The sequence below is a fragment of the Rhinoraja longicauda genome, chromosome 16 (genome assembly GCF_053455715.1).
Source record: "Rhinoraja longicauda isolate Sanriku21f chromosome 16, sRhiLon1.1, whole genome shotgun sequence".
Taxonomy (NCBI): domain Eukaryota; kingdom Metazoa; phylum Chordata; class Chondrichthyes; order Rajiformes; family Arhynchobatidae; genus Rhinoraja; species Rhinoraja longicauda.
This window is the reverse complement of record NC_135968.1, coordinates 27132774-27148110: the sequence shown is the minus strand read 5'-3', so window position 1 is coordinate 27148110 and position 15337 is coordinate 27132774. Positions and strand designations below refer to the sequence as shown.

The following is a 15337-nucleotide window of genomic DNA, read 5'->3' as shown; positions in this document are numbered from 1 at the left end:
ATGGAAGGCCAGAATGTCTTTTCTCTTCCCCTGCTGTCTTCTCCCACGGTCAGGCTGTTGAAGTTGCCACAGCGGGCCGACCCAAGTCCCGCAATTCGGGGCGGGCGAAGACACTGCCGCTGCACGTCGGGGCGGTCGAGGCTCCCGACATTGAAGCCCCCGCCGGGCAGAGAAAATCCCACGGCCTATTCCAGGCTGCGCCGGACAGTGAAAGGTCCGCGGCGGGCCGACCCAAGCCCCGCGATCCAGGACGGGCGAAGACACTGCCGCTGCTGGAGCTCCCGATGTCGGCCCCCACCCAGGGGGCTGCGAGCTTCCGATGTCCACGCGGCCTGCCTCCGAAGGCGAGTCGCAGCCACTCCCGCAGCCTCCGAAGACAGCTAGCTCCGCAAATGGTGAGTCCGGTCCGCGGGCTCTGCGAACCGGAGCCCCAGGTGGTCCCAGCTGGAAGCGCCAGCTCCAGGTGTTTGGCCATCGGTAGGACGTAGCGGGAACGGAGACACGGCCCAGAAAACAAAGGTCGGGTCTCCGTTCGGAAGAGACAATTTTACAGTTCCCCCCCCCCCCCACATATCACACAACCACAAAAAACACTACATCACATCTAAACACTACAATGAAGACATTTTGTGTCTTACACAGATGCTCCATAGAAAGCATATCGTCGTGTTCCATCACAGCTTGGTTAGCTCTGCCCAAGACGACAAGAAATTGCAGAGAGTTGTGGATGCTGCCCAGTCCATCATCCACACTAGAATCGCCACCATTGACTCTATCTATAGTCAATGTTCCCTCAGAAAAACAGCCGACCTAGTCAGAGATTTATCCCACTCCGGTCATTCCTTCTTCTCCCTGCCCCCATCAGGGAGAGGACACAGAAGCTTGAAAGTGCACACCAGCAGACTCAGGAACAGCTTATTCTCCTCTGTTATCAGGCTTCCCAATAGTCCTTTCATAAGCTAGGGTACTGTCCGATTCACTTAAACCCCATTGTGTACATTGGACTTTTTCTCTGGAACTAGTGTGCCGCAATGCTGAGAACTATATCCGCACTATATAATGTCCCCTTTCTCTACCTATTGTATTTATGTGCAGTATTATTTGATTTGATTGATTGAATAGCATGCTAAACAAAGTTTTTCACTGTACCTCAGTTGCTCATGACAATAACAATTATAAACCTAAATCTAAACCAGGTTGAACTTGCTGCAACCTTTCTTCATTGTTGGTTGTGTTTACAAGTTCCTGGACCTCAATGCTGCTGTTTGTGTCCTTCATTAAATAATGTGGTAATAATCAGATTTTTTTGTGTGATGATTGAGGACTAGCTATTAGTCAAGAAACAGAAGTTCAAATTATTGCCAGAGTTTCTTCAGGTCCACCTGAATCGGTGGATGGCACCTTGAATAGCTCTCCGTGTATCGATTAGATACTAAATTAATTAAGTTTAGTTTAGTTTAGTCTAGTCTAGACATCCAGCACGGAAACTGACCCTTTGGCCCACCGACTCCACGCCGAACAGCGATCCCCGCACATTAACTGCATCCCACACACATTAGGGGCAAATTACAATTAGACCAAGTCAATAAGCGAGTTCGGGATCTCGACCGCGCATGCAAGGGCTAAATTGGTCGCAAGGGCTAAATTGGTCGCAAGGGCTAAATTGTTCTTGGATTGTCGGCGATGCAAAAGAAAAACAAATGTTTGAGTGAATGAATTGCTGCTTTGTGCGGGCGGTGGCGACAGTCCGGAATGTCAATGGATGACCAATGTAAATTGAAGCTGCTGTTCGTGCAGCGATTAGACAGCTGTAGAGGTCCGCATCCAGCAGAGCGGTTAGTCTGATCAAACCCTCCCTATAATATCACCCAGAAACACATCACTCCGGTAGACACAAAATGCTGGAGTAATTTACCGGGACAAGCAGCATCTCTGGAGAGAAGGAATGACTGACATTTCAGATCGAGACCCTACAGGAAGGGTCTCAACCTGAAAAGTCAGCCATTCCTTCTCTCCAGAGATGCTGCCTGTCCTGCTGAATTACTCCAGCATTTTGTGTCTATCTTCAGTGTAAACCAGTGTCTACAGCTCCTTCTTACACGTTAAAAAGTCCCCATGCTTGGTTCATCATTGCGGGTTACAGAGCTTCCTCCCACCCCAGGCAATGTCATTTGTGCCACCACCCAGAGTAGGCACAGGCGCAGCACAAACTTGCCCTCATTCCACACAAACCTCGCTCCTCTTCACCCCTACGCCGCTCCTGGGGATGGCGGTGCCAGCAGAGGCTGTGTTCGCCAGGGCTGGCTCCCTGTAGCTGTTTGTCTGGGTCTTGCTCCCTTGATCACACCTCCTCTGTGCGTTTCCAATTGCAACAACTGTACTGTAACCTGACGGAGCGGCACCCGACAGGCTCAATCCTCAAAGCCAGCGCTGCCGTGAGAGTGGTCCCCGGGACAGGCGGGCATATACCTGTCGGGTGCTGCTCCGTCAGCTTATTAACCTGCAAACCTCTACGTCTTTGGAGTGTGGGAGGAAACCAGGGAAAACCCTCTCAAGTCACGGGGAGAACGTACAAACTCCATATAGGCAAGCACCTGTAGTCGGGGTCGAACCTGGGTCTCTGGCAGTAACTCTACCTCCACCGTGCACAAACAAGATATCTGTGAAACACTCCTAATGGAGGACCTTAAGATGTAGACGCATCTTAAGGAATGCACGACGAATGTGAAATTCCAATTGCTGACAATTGCAGTTCAATTCCTTTCTTGAATGTAAGCATATAACAATGTATAATCTTGCAAAATTCAATAAAAGTGTGTCATTGAAATTCATTTCATGCTGCTATGCTTTTAAGATTATCTCCCAGATTCTATTACCTTCTGTCGTTTGATAAATAGGCAACATCCTTCATCTTCGTAAAACCTACAAACAATCCCCTCCTCCCCCTCTGCTCACTGCCAGGCGCCCACTAATCTATCCTAGAAAGGTGACATTGAGAAAAACATATATTTGTGTTTAAGACGAAACACAGACAATTGATGGGTTGATTTAATTACAGCCTCCACTTGCAGAATATTCTGACATTACAGACAGATCAGATGTCAGCGTAGCTTCAACCTCTGTTGAATCCTTTGCCCATTTGGTTTGTGCCAGGTCTTTGTCACTTGTAAATGTTCACAGGTACAAATGTTGAAGAGATCAGGCCAAGAATCCCTGTGGGATATCATTATTTACAGGCATTAGTATACTCGCTTGAGGACAGTTTTAAATTGTAAGAAGTGCAAGGAAATTGTTTTTTTCACCTGGGAGGAATGTGTGGGGCATTGGATGGTGAAAAGCCAGGTAGTAAAATAACAAGTATTGCATTTCTTTTTCTTGGGTGATCGGCCACTGTGGAATAGGTGAGAACATCGGCTAAAAGTGAAGAATGGACAAAGCATTTGCTGAGGCATCTGACCCCTCAAAATACTGGAAGAAGGCAGGGAACGTGTTCGTGGTGGCATTACACTGGAGGTGCTTGGAAACGATGGAAGATGATCAATTGAACGTGAGGACTTTATTCCTTCGAACATGAGAGACTAAGGGAGTGATCTTTTTGAGGTGCATAAAATCGTGGGTATAACAATGAGGTGAATGCACACAGCTTTTTTCCCAGGGTTGTGGAATCAAGAACTGAAGGGTATAGGTTTAAGGTAAAAGGGGAAAAAATTAACAGGGACCTGAGGGGCAGTTTTCTCACCCAGAGGGCAGTGGATATATGAAACATAGAAGCAAGGAACTGCAGATGCTGGAATCTTGACACAAATCTAGGATACAAAGTGATGGAGTAACTCAGCGGGTAAGGCAGCATCTCTGGAGGATATGGATAGGCAATGTGTCGAGTTGGGACCCATAGAGAAGTGCTTGAGGCATGCGCTATGACTACATTTAAAAGATAATTGGGCAAGCACATGAATAGGAAAGATTTGGAGGGATATGGCTCAAACACGGGCAGATAAGACTAACATAGGCGGCCTTCTTGGGCATGTGGACAACTTGGACCGAACAACCTGTTTACACCATATAGACACAAAATACTGGAGTAACTTAATGGGGTCAGGCATCGTCTCTGGAGAAAATGAATGTCGGGACCCTTCTTCAAACTGATTGTAGGTGGAGGGGGAGGGGGGGGGTTGGTGGGGGGAACTGGAAAAACCGAAAAAAACAGGGCCGGCAGCAGATGACCTCCGGCAGGGTGGTTCCCTGATGAGCCAATTATTGGCTAGGGATGGTGTGATTCCAAGAGGGATACATTATTGTGAACTGTTGAACTGGTGAATCAACTTTTAGTGGAGAAGGAGGGAGGGAGCAAGGGTGGGGAAAGCAGGGGGGTGGGCGGGGGGGGGGGGGGGCAGGTGGGCGGGCAGGGGGGGAGGTTAGGGGAGTGTGTTTCGAAGTTACCTTAAATTAGAGAAATCAATGTTCATACCACTAGGTTTTAAGCTGCCCAAGCGAAATATGAGATGTTGTTCCTCCAATTGCCATGTGGCCTCACTCTGGCAATGGAGGAGGCCCAGGACAGAAAGGTCAGTACGGGAGATACACACAAAATGCTGGAGTAACTCAGCGGGACAGGCAGCATCTCTGGAGAGAAGGAATGGGTGACGTTTCGGGTCGAGACCTTCTTCAGACTGATGAAGGTCAGTATGGGAATGTGACGGAGAGTAAAAATAGTAGACAAAGGGAAGATTAAGTAGGCCTTGGCGGACCAAGCGTAAATGTTCAGTGAATCAATTGCTGAGTCAATGCTTGGTCTCACCCAAGAGGAGGGCGTGGGGGCGCACATCAGGAACACAGGGTGCAGTATGTGAGGTTATAGGAAGTGCAAGTGAACCTCTATCTCACGTGCAAGGACTGCTAGAATCCCTGGATGGAGTCAATGGAGGAAGTATAAGAGCAGGTGTTACATCTCCTGTGTTTGCAGGGAAAACTACCTGGGGGGGGGGTGGTTTGGTGGGAAGGGAAGGGAAGGGAAGGGAAGGGAACCAAGGAGTTGCTGATGGAGCGGTCTCTGCTGAAGGTGGAGAGGGGTGGAGATGGGAAGTAGTGATTAGTGGTGGGATCATGTTGGAGGTGACGGAAATGTCGGAGGATGACGTATTGGATACGGAGGCTGGTGAGGTGAAAGGCGAGGACCAGGGGAACAGACAGAGAGGGAGAGCAAGGGGTACTTGAAGCTAGAGAAATTGCGTAAGCCTAGGCGGACTGAGCGGAGGTGTTCAGCGAAACAATCCCCAGCCAGCGCTTGATCTCGCCAATGTATCGTCCACATCTGGAATAGCGGATGCAGTAGATGAGGTTGGAAGAAGTGCAAGGGAACCACTCCCTCACCTGAAAGGACTGTCGGGGTCCTTGGACAGATTAGAGAAAGGAGGTATAGGGACAGGTGTTGCATCTCCTGCAGTTGCAGGGGAAAGTACTTGGAGAGAGGGTGGTTTGGGTGGGAAGGGATGAGTTATCCAGGGAGCTGCAGAGAAACGGTCTCTGCGGAAGGGGTGGAGATGGGAAGATGACTTGGAGGTGGGATCCCGAGGTGGTGAAAATATTGGAGGATTATGTATTGTATGCGACGGCTGATGGGGTGAAAGGTAAGGACTAGGGGGACTTTGTCTCTGTTGCGACTTGGGGGAGGGGGAACAAAGGTGAAGCTGCAGGGTACTGAGGAGACAGTAGTGAGGGCCTCATCTATGATGGGAGAGGGGAACCCCCTTCCCTAAAGAATGAGGACAACTTGGATGTTCTAGTATGGAACACCTCATCTCGGGCACAGGTATGGCATAGTTGGAGAAATTGGGAGTAGGGAGGGGATAGAGTCTTTGCAGGAAGCAGGATGGGAAGAAGTGTACACAAAATGCTGGAGTTAATCAGCCAGACAGTCAGCATCTCTGGAGAGAAAGAATGGGTGACGTTTCGGGTCAAGACCCTTCTTCAGACATATCAGGGGAGTGGGTGGGACAGGGATAGAATGTAGTCGGAGACAGTTAGACTGGTGGGAGAACTGGGAAGGGGGAGGGGAAGGAGATGTTGGAGGAGTCCAGAACCAGGGGCCACAGTTTAAGAATAAGGGGTAGGCCATTTAGAATGGAGATGAGGAAAAACCTTTTCACCCAGAGAGTTGTGAATCTGTGGAATTCTCTGCCTCAGAAGGCAATGGAGGCCAATTCTCTGGATGCTTTCAAGAGAGAGTTAGATAGAGCTCTTAAAGATAGCGGAGTGAAGGAATATGGGGAGAAGGCAGGAACAGTGTACTGATTGTGGATGATTAGCCATGATCACAGTGAATGGCGCTGCTGGCTTGAAGGGCCAAATGGCCTACTTCTGCACCTATTGTCTATTGAGAGAGAGGGAAAGCAAGGGATATTTGAAGTTAGAGAAGTCAATGTACATACTGCTGGGGTTTAAGGCAAGCTGTTCCTCCAATTTGCGCTGGGCCTCCCTCTGACAATGGAGGAGGCCCAGGACAGAAAGGTCAGATTGGGAATGGGAGGGGGTGTTAAAGTGCTGAGCAACCGGGAGATCAGGTAGCTTAAGGCGGACTGAGCGGAGGTGGGAAGAAATGTAGTTGAGACAGTTGTGGGAGTCTGTAGATTTACAATAGATGTCAGCCGATTGTCGATCTCAATCTCTCCCCCACCAGAGTTCTCCGACTAGTTTCACTGTCATGATTAATTTTTCTGATTGTATGCCTCGTTGTCACCTTCCCCTCAGTAGAGTTGCCAACTCCTTCACTCCCAAATAAGGGTTAAAGGGTGATGTCACTGCCCTGCGCCCCATGTGACCTTACCCAGCCAGTAGCCACGTGCTCCCGCTTCACCAATGGCGGCCGCCTGGGTCGGGAGGCAGGTTGTTACGCAACCTCCGTTTAGCAGTGCCCGGGCCTCCGAACTTAGACTGTCCGGAGCTAAAATATCGGAAACCTAGAGTGTCGGGACCTAAACTGTTGGGACCTACAGCGTCAGGGCCTACAGTGTCGGGGCCTAATACCGTATTAGGCCTAGGGGTGCTATTGGCCCGGACGCTGTAGGCCCTGACGCTGTAGGTCCCGACAGTTTAGGTCCCGACACTCTAGGTTTCCGACATTTTAGCTCCGGACAGTGTTGGCCCGGAGACCCGGGCGCCGCCTAACGGAGGTTGCGTAGCAACCCGCCGCCCGACTCGGGCGGCCACCATTGGCGGAGCGGGAGCAGGTGTCCGCTTGCTGGGTGAGATCATGTGGGGCGAGGGGCGGTGACGTCACCCTTTAACCCTTATTTGGGAGTGAGGAAGTTGGCAACCCTACTTATACGGGACAAGGGAGGTCCCGTACGGGACAAACCAATGTAGCCCAAAATATGGGATGTCCCGGCTAATACGGGACAGTTGGCAAGCCTACCCCTCAGCCAAGAAGAAACCAATTCTACATTTCCTTTTTCATCGTCTTCTTTGATCCGTCATTTTCATGCCTCGCCCTTCCATATCTCTCGTCTCCCTCTCAATAGACAATAGACGATAGGTGCAGGAGGAGGCCATTCGGCCCTTCGAGCCAGCACCGCCATTCAATGTGATCATGGCTGATTATTCTCAATCAGTACCCCGTTCCTGCTTTCTCCCCATACTCCCTGACTCCGCTATCCTTAAGAGCCCTATCTAGCTCTCTCTTGAATCGCAGTATGGAGAAGGGTCTCGACCCAAAACCTCACCCATTCCTTCTCTCCAGAGATGCTGCATTTTGTGCCTGGCTGTGTTCGGTGTGAACCAGCCTCTGCAGCTCCTCCCTGTAACATCTTGCTCCCTGTAGCTCACGTCGAGCGCCCCCAGGCGGTCGGGGTGGTGGTGACGGCAGGGCAGGGTCACGTGGTGCGGACTGCTGCGGGGCGCCCCCTTTCGCCAGGATGACCACAAGCACCGGGGAGCGGGTGAGTGCAAAGATACTAGAGGAGCAAGATGAACCACTCCGTCGAAATCGCCTATACTTAAGTGTAGTACGCAAAGGAGCGTAACTTCCGCCATTTTAGTAAGCAATCCCGCCGTTCTGGTTCTGGTTGATTATTGCTATGCTTCTCGCAGTGTAATCAGTGTTTTGTGGGAACAGTATGCGTGATGATACCATAAAAATGCAGAATATATCTCATCTATCAATTCACAATTTTTTGTTATTTTTCTTTTTAAATGTTTCTGCAAATTTCTGCCTACTAAAATGACGCCATGACATACTACGGTTTTCAGGATCAAGTGGTCCATCTTTGGGTGAGAGTGAGAGAGCGGGTGGGTGCCACCTGCACTGCCCCCTGGCGGAGGGAGGGCGGCGCTTGCTTGCACTGCCCCCGTCGGCGGGAGGGCGCTGCTGCCTGCACTGCCCCCTGGCGGTGGGAGGGCGCCATCTGCCTGCACTGCCCCCTGGTGGCGGGAGGGCGGCAGCGGCCTGCACTGCCCCCTGGCAGCGGGAGGGCGCCACCTGCCTGCACTGCCCCCTGGCGGCGGGAGGGCGGCGCTTGCCTGCACTGCCCCCTGGCGGCGGGAGAGTCAGTCAGTGCGTTGCCACCGTGTCGATTGTGCGCTGCGTCCCCGGGCAGCGCTAGTGTTTACTGTCCGCGACCGCTCGGCCTCAGCTGATCTCTGCTCCCCGTGTTTTTTTATATATTTATTTATATATTTACGTGTGTGCTTGTCGAGGCCGCATGAACAGCCAGGCTGGATCGAACCAGGAAGAAGATTGAAGAATCCAAGGAGAAATTCCGCCGAGAGATCCGCGAGTCCAAGGCCAAGATGTTCACCAAATTCACCAACATCCTGCAGCAGGCGGTGGAGGCGGTGAGTCCCGGCCATCCTTCCCTTCCCCTCCCCTCCCCTCCTCACCTCAGCCTTGTCCTCCTCTCCCCAGACCAGTCCTCCCTCCCCCGGTCCTCCCTTCCCCTCTTCCCTCCAGTCCTCCTCGACCCAGTAGCTCTGTCCTCCCCTTCACTTCACTGTGGGATTCGCACCAGGCCTCGTCGCCAGGTCAGGAGCCAAGCGGCCAGCTAGTCTGTGATAACAACAGTCTTACTTTAATTAACTTCCTGAACACGACATTGCCTGGTAATGTTCGCTATTTTGAAAGCTTCTCCAGGTGCAGGCCTGGCCTGGGATGATTGAGATGTCTCCAGCCCTCCTCGCCCACTTTGTTTGATATTCCAGTTCTTCTGGGGCCGGCAGGCGTAAAACACTGCAACTGCTGTTCCGTTGTTGTTCCCCAAGCAGTGTTTGTTCATGCACCGTGCGTCGTATCCCACCGCCTTGGGTCTCGGGTATGCTTCGGGCGAGGACGTGTCTTTTGTCTGTTGAATTGTAAATTCCAGTAGTTGGAGAGGTGGCAGTGATCTGAAACAAAAACACAATTTTTCTTTCCAAGGAGGCTATTGAAAGACTTTGCCTAATTTATTTTTGGTTCTCATGTATATTATTACAGTAGGTTTTGAGGAAACAAACCAAGCAATAAATAAAGCAAACGTGTTTATAAATACAGAATGAGTGAATAAAGACACATAGGTTCAGTTATACAAATAAACCAGTTGTGTTAGTAAATTATCTATTTCCCTTTTTCACGACAAATGTGTTTCAGCTCAGTAACACCATGAAGAGAAATAAACAAAGTGAACTAGATGTGAAAATGAACCACATTTGCTCATCGACTCACTTGATTCACCCCTTCATCCACTTTCCCATCTCTACAATGTAAAATGCTTTGAGAGAGACTTTGGTTAACATCAAATGACATCCAAAAGTATTTTTCATCTGCAGATACTGGAGACAGTGGCAAGTCATTCACATTTTTCGCAGCGGGTACAATCTCACCTTAAGAAACTTGAAATTTTTAAGCTCTAATGTTTATCAATGGTTTAATGGAACATTATTGCCACATATACTGAGGTTCAGTGATTTTTTTTTGTATACATTTCAGTAAAAGTATTACTATACATAAGCACAATCTTTGATTAAGTACAAGTGCTTAGGAATAGTACACAATATAATATACAAGAGTCACCAGGTTTTGGCACCATTTTCAAGTCCAAGTTATTTTAAATGTAGAGTTCTTAACCTGTCTATAAAGGCCCGTTGGCCTGGCAGTATTGCAGGTTGAAGTATTCTAACAGTGTTTTATTTTGCTGAAGGATAGAAATACCACCTTTGTTTCACAGCGGTACAAAGGAAAACATGGACACTCAGATATTAGGAGTCTTGACAACATTTGGTTCATAAAGGAATGGTGGGTTAATAGGGCTGAGATTAAGGTGGGTGATGAAGAGCTTGGTGAAAAGTGGTGTGGCAGAGGTGTGGTTATTTAAGAGAAGCTATTAAGATTAGGGTTGTTAGAGAGTGGTGAAGGTGTGGAATTCTCTGCCTCAGATGGCAGTGGAGGCCAGTTCGTTGGATGCTTTCAAGAGAGAGCTGGATAGAGCTCTTAAGGATAGCGGAGTGAGGGGGTATGGGGAGAAGGCAGGAACGGGGTACTGATTGAGAGTGATCAGCCATGATCGCATTGAATGGCGGTGCTGGCTCGAAGGGCTGAATGGCCTACTCCTGCACCTATTGTCTAAAAGGAGTGTTTTTGTTGTGTGTATAAAAGTTTCAATCAACAAAATTTGGCTTGCACTTGATTTATTTTTGTGGAGTTTTTTTACCGAAATATTTCAGTCTTTTGAACAGTGTTGACTTGTGTTCCTCCAGATAAACTGACCCTAAAGAAAAGTCTGTATGACCATCAAATTTATGCCTGTCCCTGTCATCAGACTTTTACATTTTCTGTACTTTTGATTGTTCTCATTTCTATTTGGGAACTGATGTTTTTTGAAGGAATCATGATGTGGAGTGTCACTTGGCAAGTTGTCAGTGTGTGTAAGTTACACACGGACACCCACGTGAATGGATTTATGTTTCAAGCCAAGCTACCAGTGTTCACGGTTTTCATATTTTTCTGTGCTTGCAGACTCCCAGTACCCGCAGTTTTAATTTCAGACAGAGAGGGTTAACTGTTAAAAGTAAAATATTGCAAAGAATAATTTTTGCTAATTTACTCATTTTTATTAATGAACAGCGAAGAGTAAACTATTCCGGTACGTGAATAAACACACCGATCTCATGAACTCTGGCCATCCTGAGAAGCCCTAACGATAGGCTGATCTGGAAGATTAAGATGTAAGGTATCCGTGGTGACTTGGTCATTTAGATTCAGTACTAGTTGCTTAATCCTGGATGATGTTGAGTTTCTTGAGTTTAATTGGAGCTGTACACATCCAAGCATGTTGGCAATGTCCTATATATTCCCGACGTGCCTCATAGATGGTGGAAAATAAGTTACTCATTGCAAGACCAGCTCTTGTAGCCAATATTTCAGTGGCTGGCCAGTGGTCTGGGCAGTGAGGCACTTGACGATGGTGACGCCATTGAAAGTCAAAGGTAGATGGTTAGATTATCTTGTTAGAGATAAATTTTCCTTGGCACTTGTATGTTGCATATGTTACCATTTATCAGCCTACACTCAAATGCTTTCTAAGTCTTGATGTGTGCAAACATGACTGCTTCATTACTGAAGGATTGTGATCATAAGCATAAAGCAATCATCAGCAAATATACCCACTTCTGAACGTGATTCAGTGAAGCAGTTGATGATGATTGGACATAGGTAATTTTACACTTCTATATCTTATTAATACCACGCTAGCTTCTTGTTTGCGTTTGAATGTATTATTGTTGAAAAACTTTAAATTATTAGGGAAATTATTCTTAAGCAAATAGTGCAGTGGACTCCCTGCCACATTTATCATCAGCATTACATATCAACTTGTGTCGCGTCACCATCAGGTTTGAGGTGAGAACCTATTCCTTGATTTCTGAGGGTTTTTTTTGCTATTCTGTTGCATTTCACCAAGTCTTGAAAACGCCTTTTGTTTTTGATTTTCAGAAGAAATATCTGATTTGTTGTGGAACAGGAAAGGAAGAAATCAATATTTAGCTCAGTATAAATTGAGCCAAATGTTGATTTAGCGGCGACACAATTATGGAGTCGTAGAGTGATACGGTGTGGAAACAGGCCCCTCGGCCCAACTTGCCCACGCTGGCCAACAATGTCCCAGCTACACTGGTCCCACTTGCCTGTGCTTGGTCCATATGCCTCCAAACCTGTCCTATCCATGTACCTGTCTCACTGTTTCTTAAACGATGGGATAGTCCCAGCTTCAACTACCTCGTCTGGGAGCTTGTTCCATACACCCACCACCCTTTGTGTGAAAAAGCTACCCCTCGGATTCCTATTAAATCTTTTCCCCTTCACCTTGAACCAATGTCCTCTGGTCCTCGATTCCCCTACTCTGGGCAAGAGACTGTGCATCTACCCGATCTATTCCTCTCATGATTTTGTACACCTCTATAAGATCACCCCTCATCTTCCTTCGCTCCATGGAATAGAGACCCAGCCTACTCAACCTCTCCGTATAGCTCACAACCTCTTGTCCTGGCAACATTCTCGTAAATCTTTTCTCAACCCTTTCAAGGTTGACAATATCATTCCTATAACATGGTGCTCAAAACTGAACTGAACACAATTTTCTAGATGCAGTCTCATCAACGTCTTGTTCAACTGCAACATGATCTCCCAACTTCTTTACTCAATACTCGGACTAATGAAGGCCAAAGTGCCAAAAGCTTTTTTGACCACCTTATCTACCTGCGACGCGACCTTCAAGGAACCATGCACCTATACTCCTAGATCCTTCTGCTCTACAACATTACCCAGAGGCCTGCCCTTGTTCGACGTCCCAAAATGCAACACCTCTCTCTTCTCTGTATTAAATTCCATCAACCACTCTTCCGCTCATCTGGCCAATCGATCCAAATCCTGCTGCAATCGTTCACAACCATCTTCACTTTCTGCAAAACCAATAACTTTTGATCATTAGCAAACTTGCTAATCTTGCCCTGTATGTTCTCATCCAAATCATTGATGTAGATGACAAACAGTAACGGCCCCAGCACTGAACCCTGAGGCACACCACTAGTCACAGGCCTCCAGTGCGAGAAGCAACCTTCCACCATCACCATCTGCTTCCTTCTATGGAGCCAATTTGCTACCCATTCAGCTATCTCCTTGGATCCTGTGCATTGTGCAGCGCTAGAGTTGTTGCCTTACCGCGTCAGAGATCTGGGTTGAATCCTGTCTACGGGCGCTGTTTGCAAAGGGTTTGTAGGTTCTCCCTGTGACCATGTGGGTTTTTTCCGGGTGCTCTGATTTCCACCCACATTCCAAAGGTGTGCAAGTTTGTAGGTTAATTGACTTCTATGAATTGTTCCTAGTGTGTCGGATAGAATTAGTGTGTAGTGATCATTGGTCGGTGAGGACTTGCTGGGCCGCAAGGCTTGTTTCCACACTATCTCTAAAAAAAACTAAAATAATGGGATATTTCTTCTGTGTTGGAGTAAAATTTGTATTTATCAGTTAATACAGACCTCAGTTTGTAACCAGGGGGCTTTGGCTAATTAATTAAAAAAGTAAGGCACTATGTTTCCCAGCCCTAGTCCTTTACCTATGCAAATACAGATTTAAATAAACAATAGTTGCAGAGATGGAAGCGATGCCAGTGGGATAATTGTACTTGCACCTTTTCATCTATGTGGACTAACTAATACCTTCATCTTAATTGTAGAGAAGCATGATGAAATTATCACCCAGGTAAAATAAGGCTTGCAGTATGTATATGGGTAAGTGTAATGTCTAACAGAAGTTTGTCCAAATTGCAATCAGTTGAAAGAAATTATTTAGCATATCGAATGTCTCTTGTGTAGAGTCAAGCTGCCCTGTCAAATACTATTTCTTTTTAGGCAGTTTCATGGAATTGTGGATAACATGCTTCCTGTCTGCTTTTGCAGGTTCAGTAGTGAGGCAGGAAGTGCTCTATTGGGTGTGTGGGTAGCTTGTGAGGTGCGTAGTCTTGCTGCTTACATCAGGCACATATGCACTACTGAACCTTGGACTTAGTCCTCAATATCATCCTGATTGCTCCTTTACCATTTTGATGGTGGTGAGTCAGGGATTCCCAGGAGCTGGTGGGGATGTTACATTATTTCAAGGAGCGTTTGAGAACATTCTTGCATCTTTTCCTCTTTTCACTTGGTAATCACTTCCTTTGATAGAGCCCTGAACAGAGTGCTTAAGATAGTCTGTTGTCAGGCATGTGAGCAACCTGGCCTGCCTGACACAATTGATTGAGTGCAATTACAAACTTAGTGCTATAATGTTGGCCTGGGATGCGTCAGTGTTTTCCTTATCTTTTCGGTGAAGGAATGGTGAATTTCATCTTCGTTATGTGTCTTTGCCAAGAGGCAATTCCTAAGATATGGGGAGTGTTCCCATTTTATAGTATTTTGCCATTAGCTTTTAATGTTGCAGGGGGATTTGATGCCACAGGGCATGTAATCCATACTTCATAATGACATAGCATGAGCTATCTTGCCCATCACAACTGTGCTGGATCTCTGAATAATCCCACTCCTCCACCCATTCCTTGTTGCCTTTTCTCTCCTGTGTCCATTATTGTCCCATTTGTCACTTGGGTGACCTTTGTCTTGTAAACGTCAGGTGTAAAACCCATCCTTGTACATTTGTCAACAAGTTAGCTGTAGGTTGGATCCTGGGCTCTGAGCACACTGCAGCTGAACTACCGATGGTCGGATGATCTTGTTTCTGGAATGCAAGTCTCCAAAGGTTAAATAACTTCCAATTAGTTCTGAAGATTAGATCTGCTCCTGCAGGAGGTTTGTTGAAGTTTAGATACAACACTGCAGAGGAAGAATGAATGAAGTGCTGTGGCAGTGACATAGCCATGTTTGACACCATGCAATTGGCAGTGTTGTAAACCCATTCGGGTTGGGGTCATGGCATGTACATGATCAGGAAGCAAAGTTAAAATGGTGATGAATTTCAGTGGACAGTTAAAATTGAGGTAGGTATTCCACAATCTCTCCCCTTCAATGGAATTAAAGTCTTCAGTAAGATTGCATCGTAGTTGAGTCTGTTCCCTAAATTTTTCTATTTGCTATTGAGCAATGGAGCTCATGCATTTTAGATGAATTTAAGTGTTGGGGAAAGGGGGTGGAGGAGCACCATGACAATGATTCTCCATGTGACAGACAATGAGAAGGCACAGTTTTTTCTTAGTAAAGGAAAATTCTTCTCAAGTAGCATCTTTTCTGTTTTCCCCTCACTGCCTGAGAAAATGATAGGCATGATGACCATCCAATAATGTGTGAATAGTTTGTGAATGGTGTTCTTTAATATGATTGTTCAATT

The 15337-nt window shown here is 47.2% G+C and overlaps 1 protein-coding gene across 1 annotated transcript in view; it reads left to right on the top strand.

The window, feature by feature from the left end:
- The first annotated feature begins 8568 nt into the window (after positions 1–8568).
- fhip2a (FHF complex subunit HOOK interacting protein 2) overlaps positions 8569–15337 on the top strand; it is a 66507-nt gene continuing 59738 nt past the window's right edge. Inside the window, exon 1 of the mRNA XM_078413454.1 lies at positions 8569–8829. Coding sequence (XP_078269580.1) covers positions 8785–8829 — 45 coding nt within the window. The 5' untranslated portion in view covers positions 8569–8784. The remainder of the gene's footprint in view (positions 8830–15337) is intronic.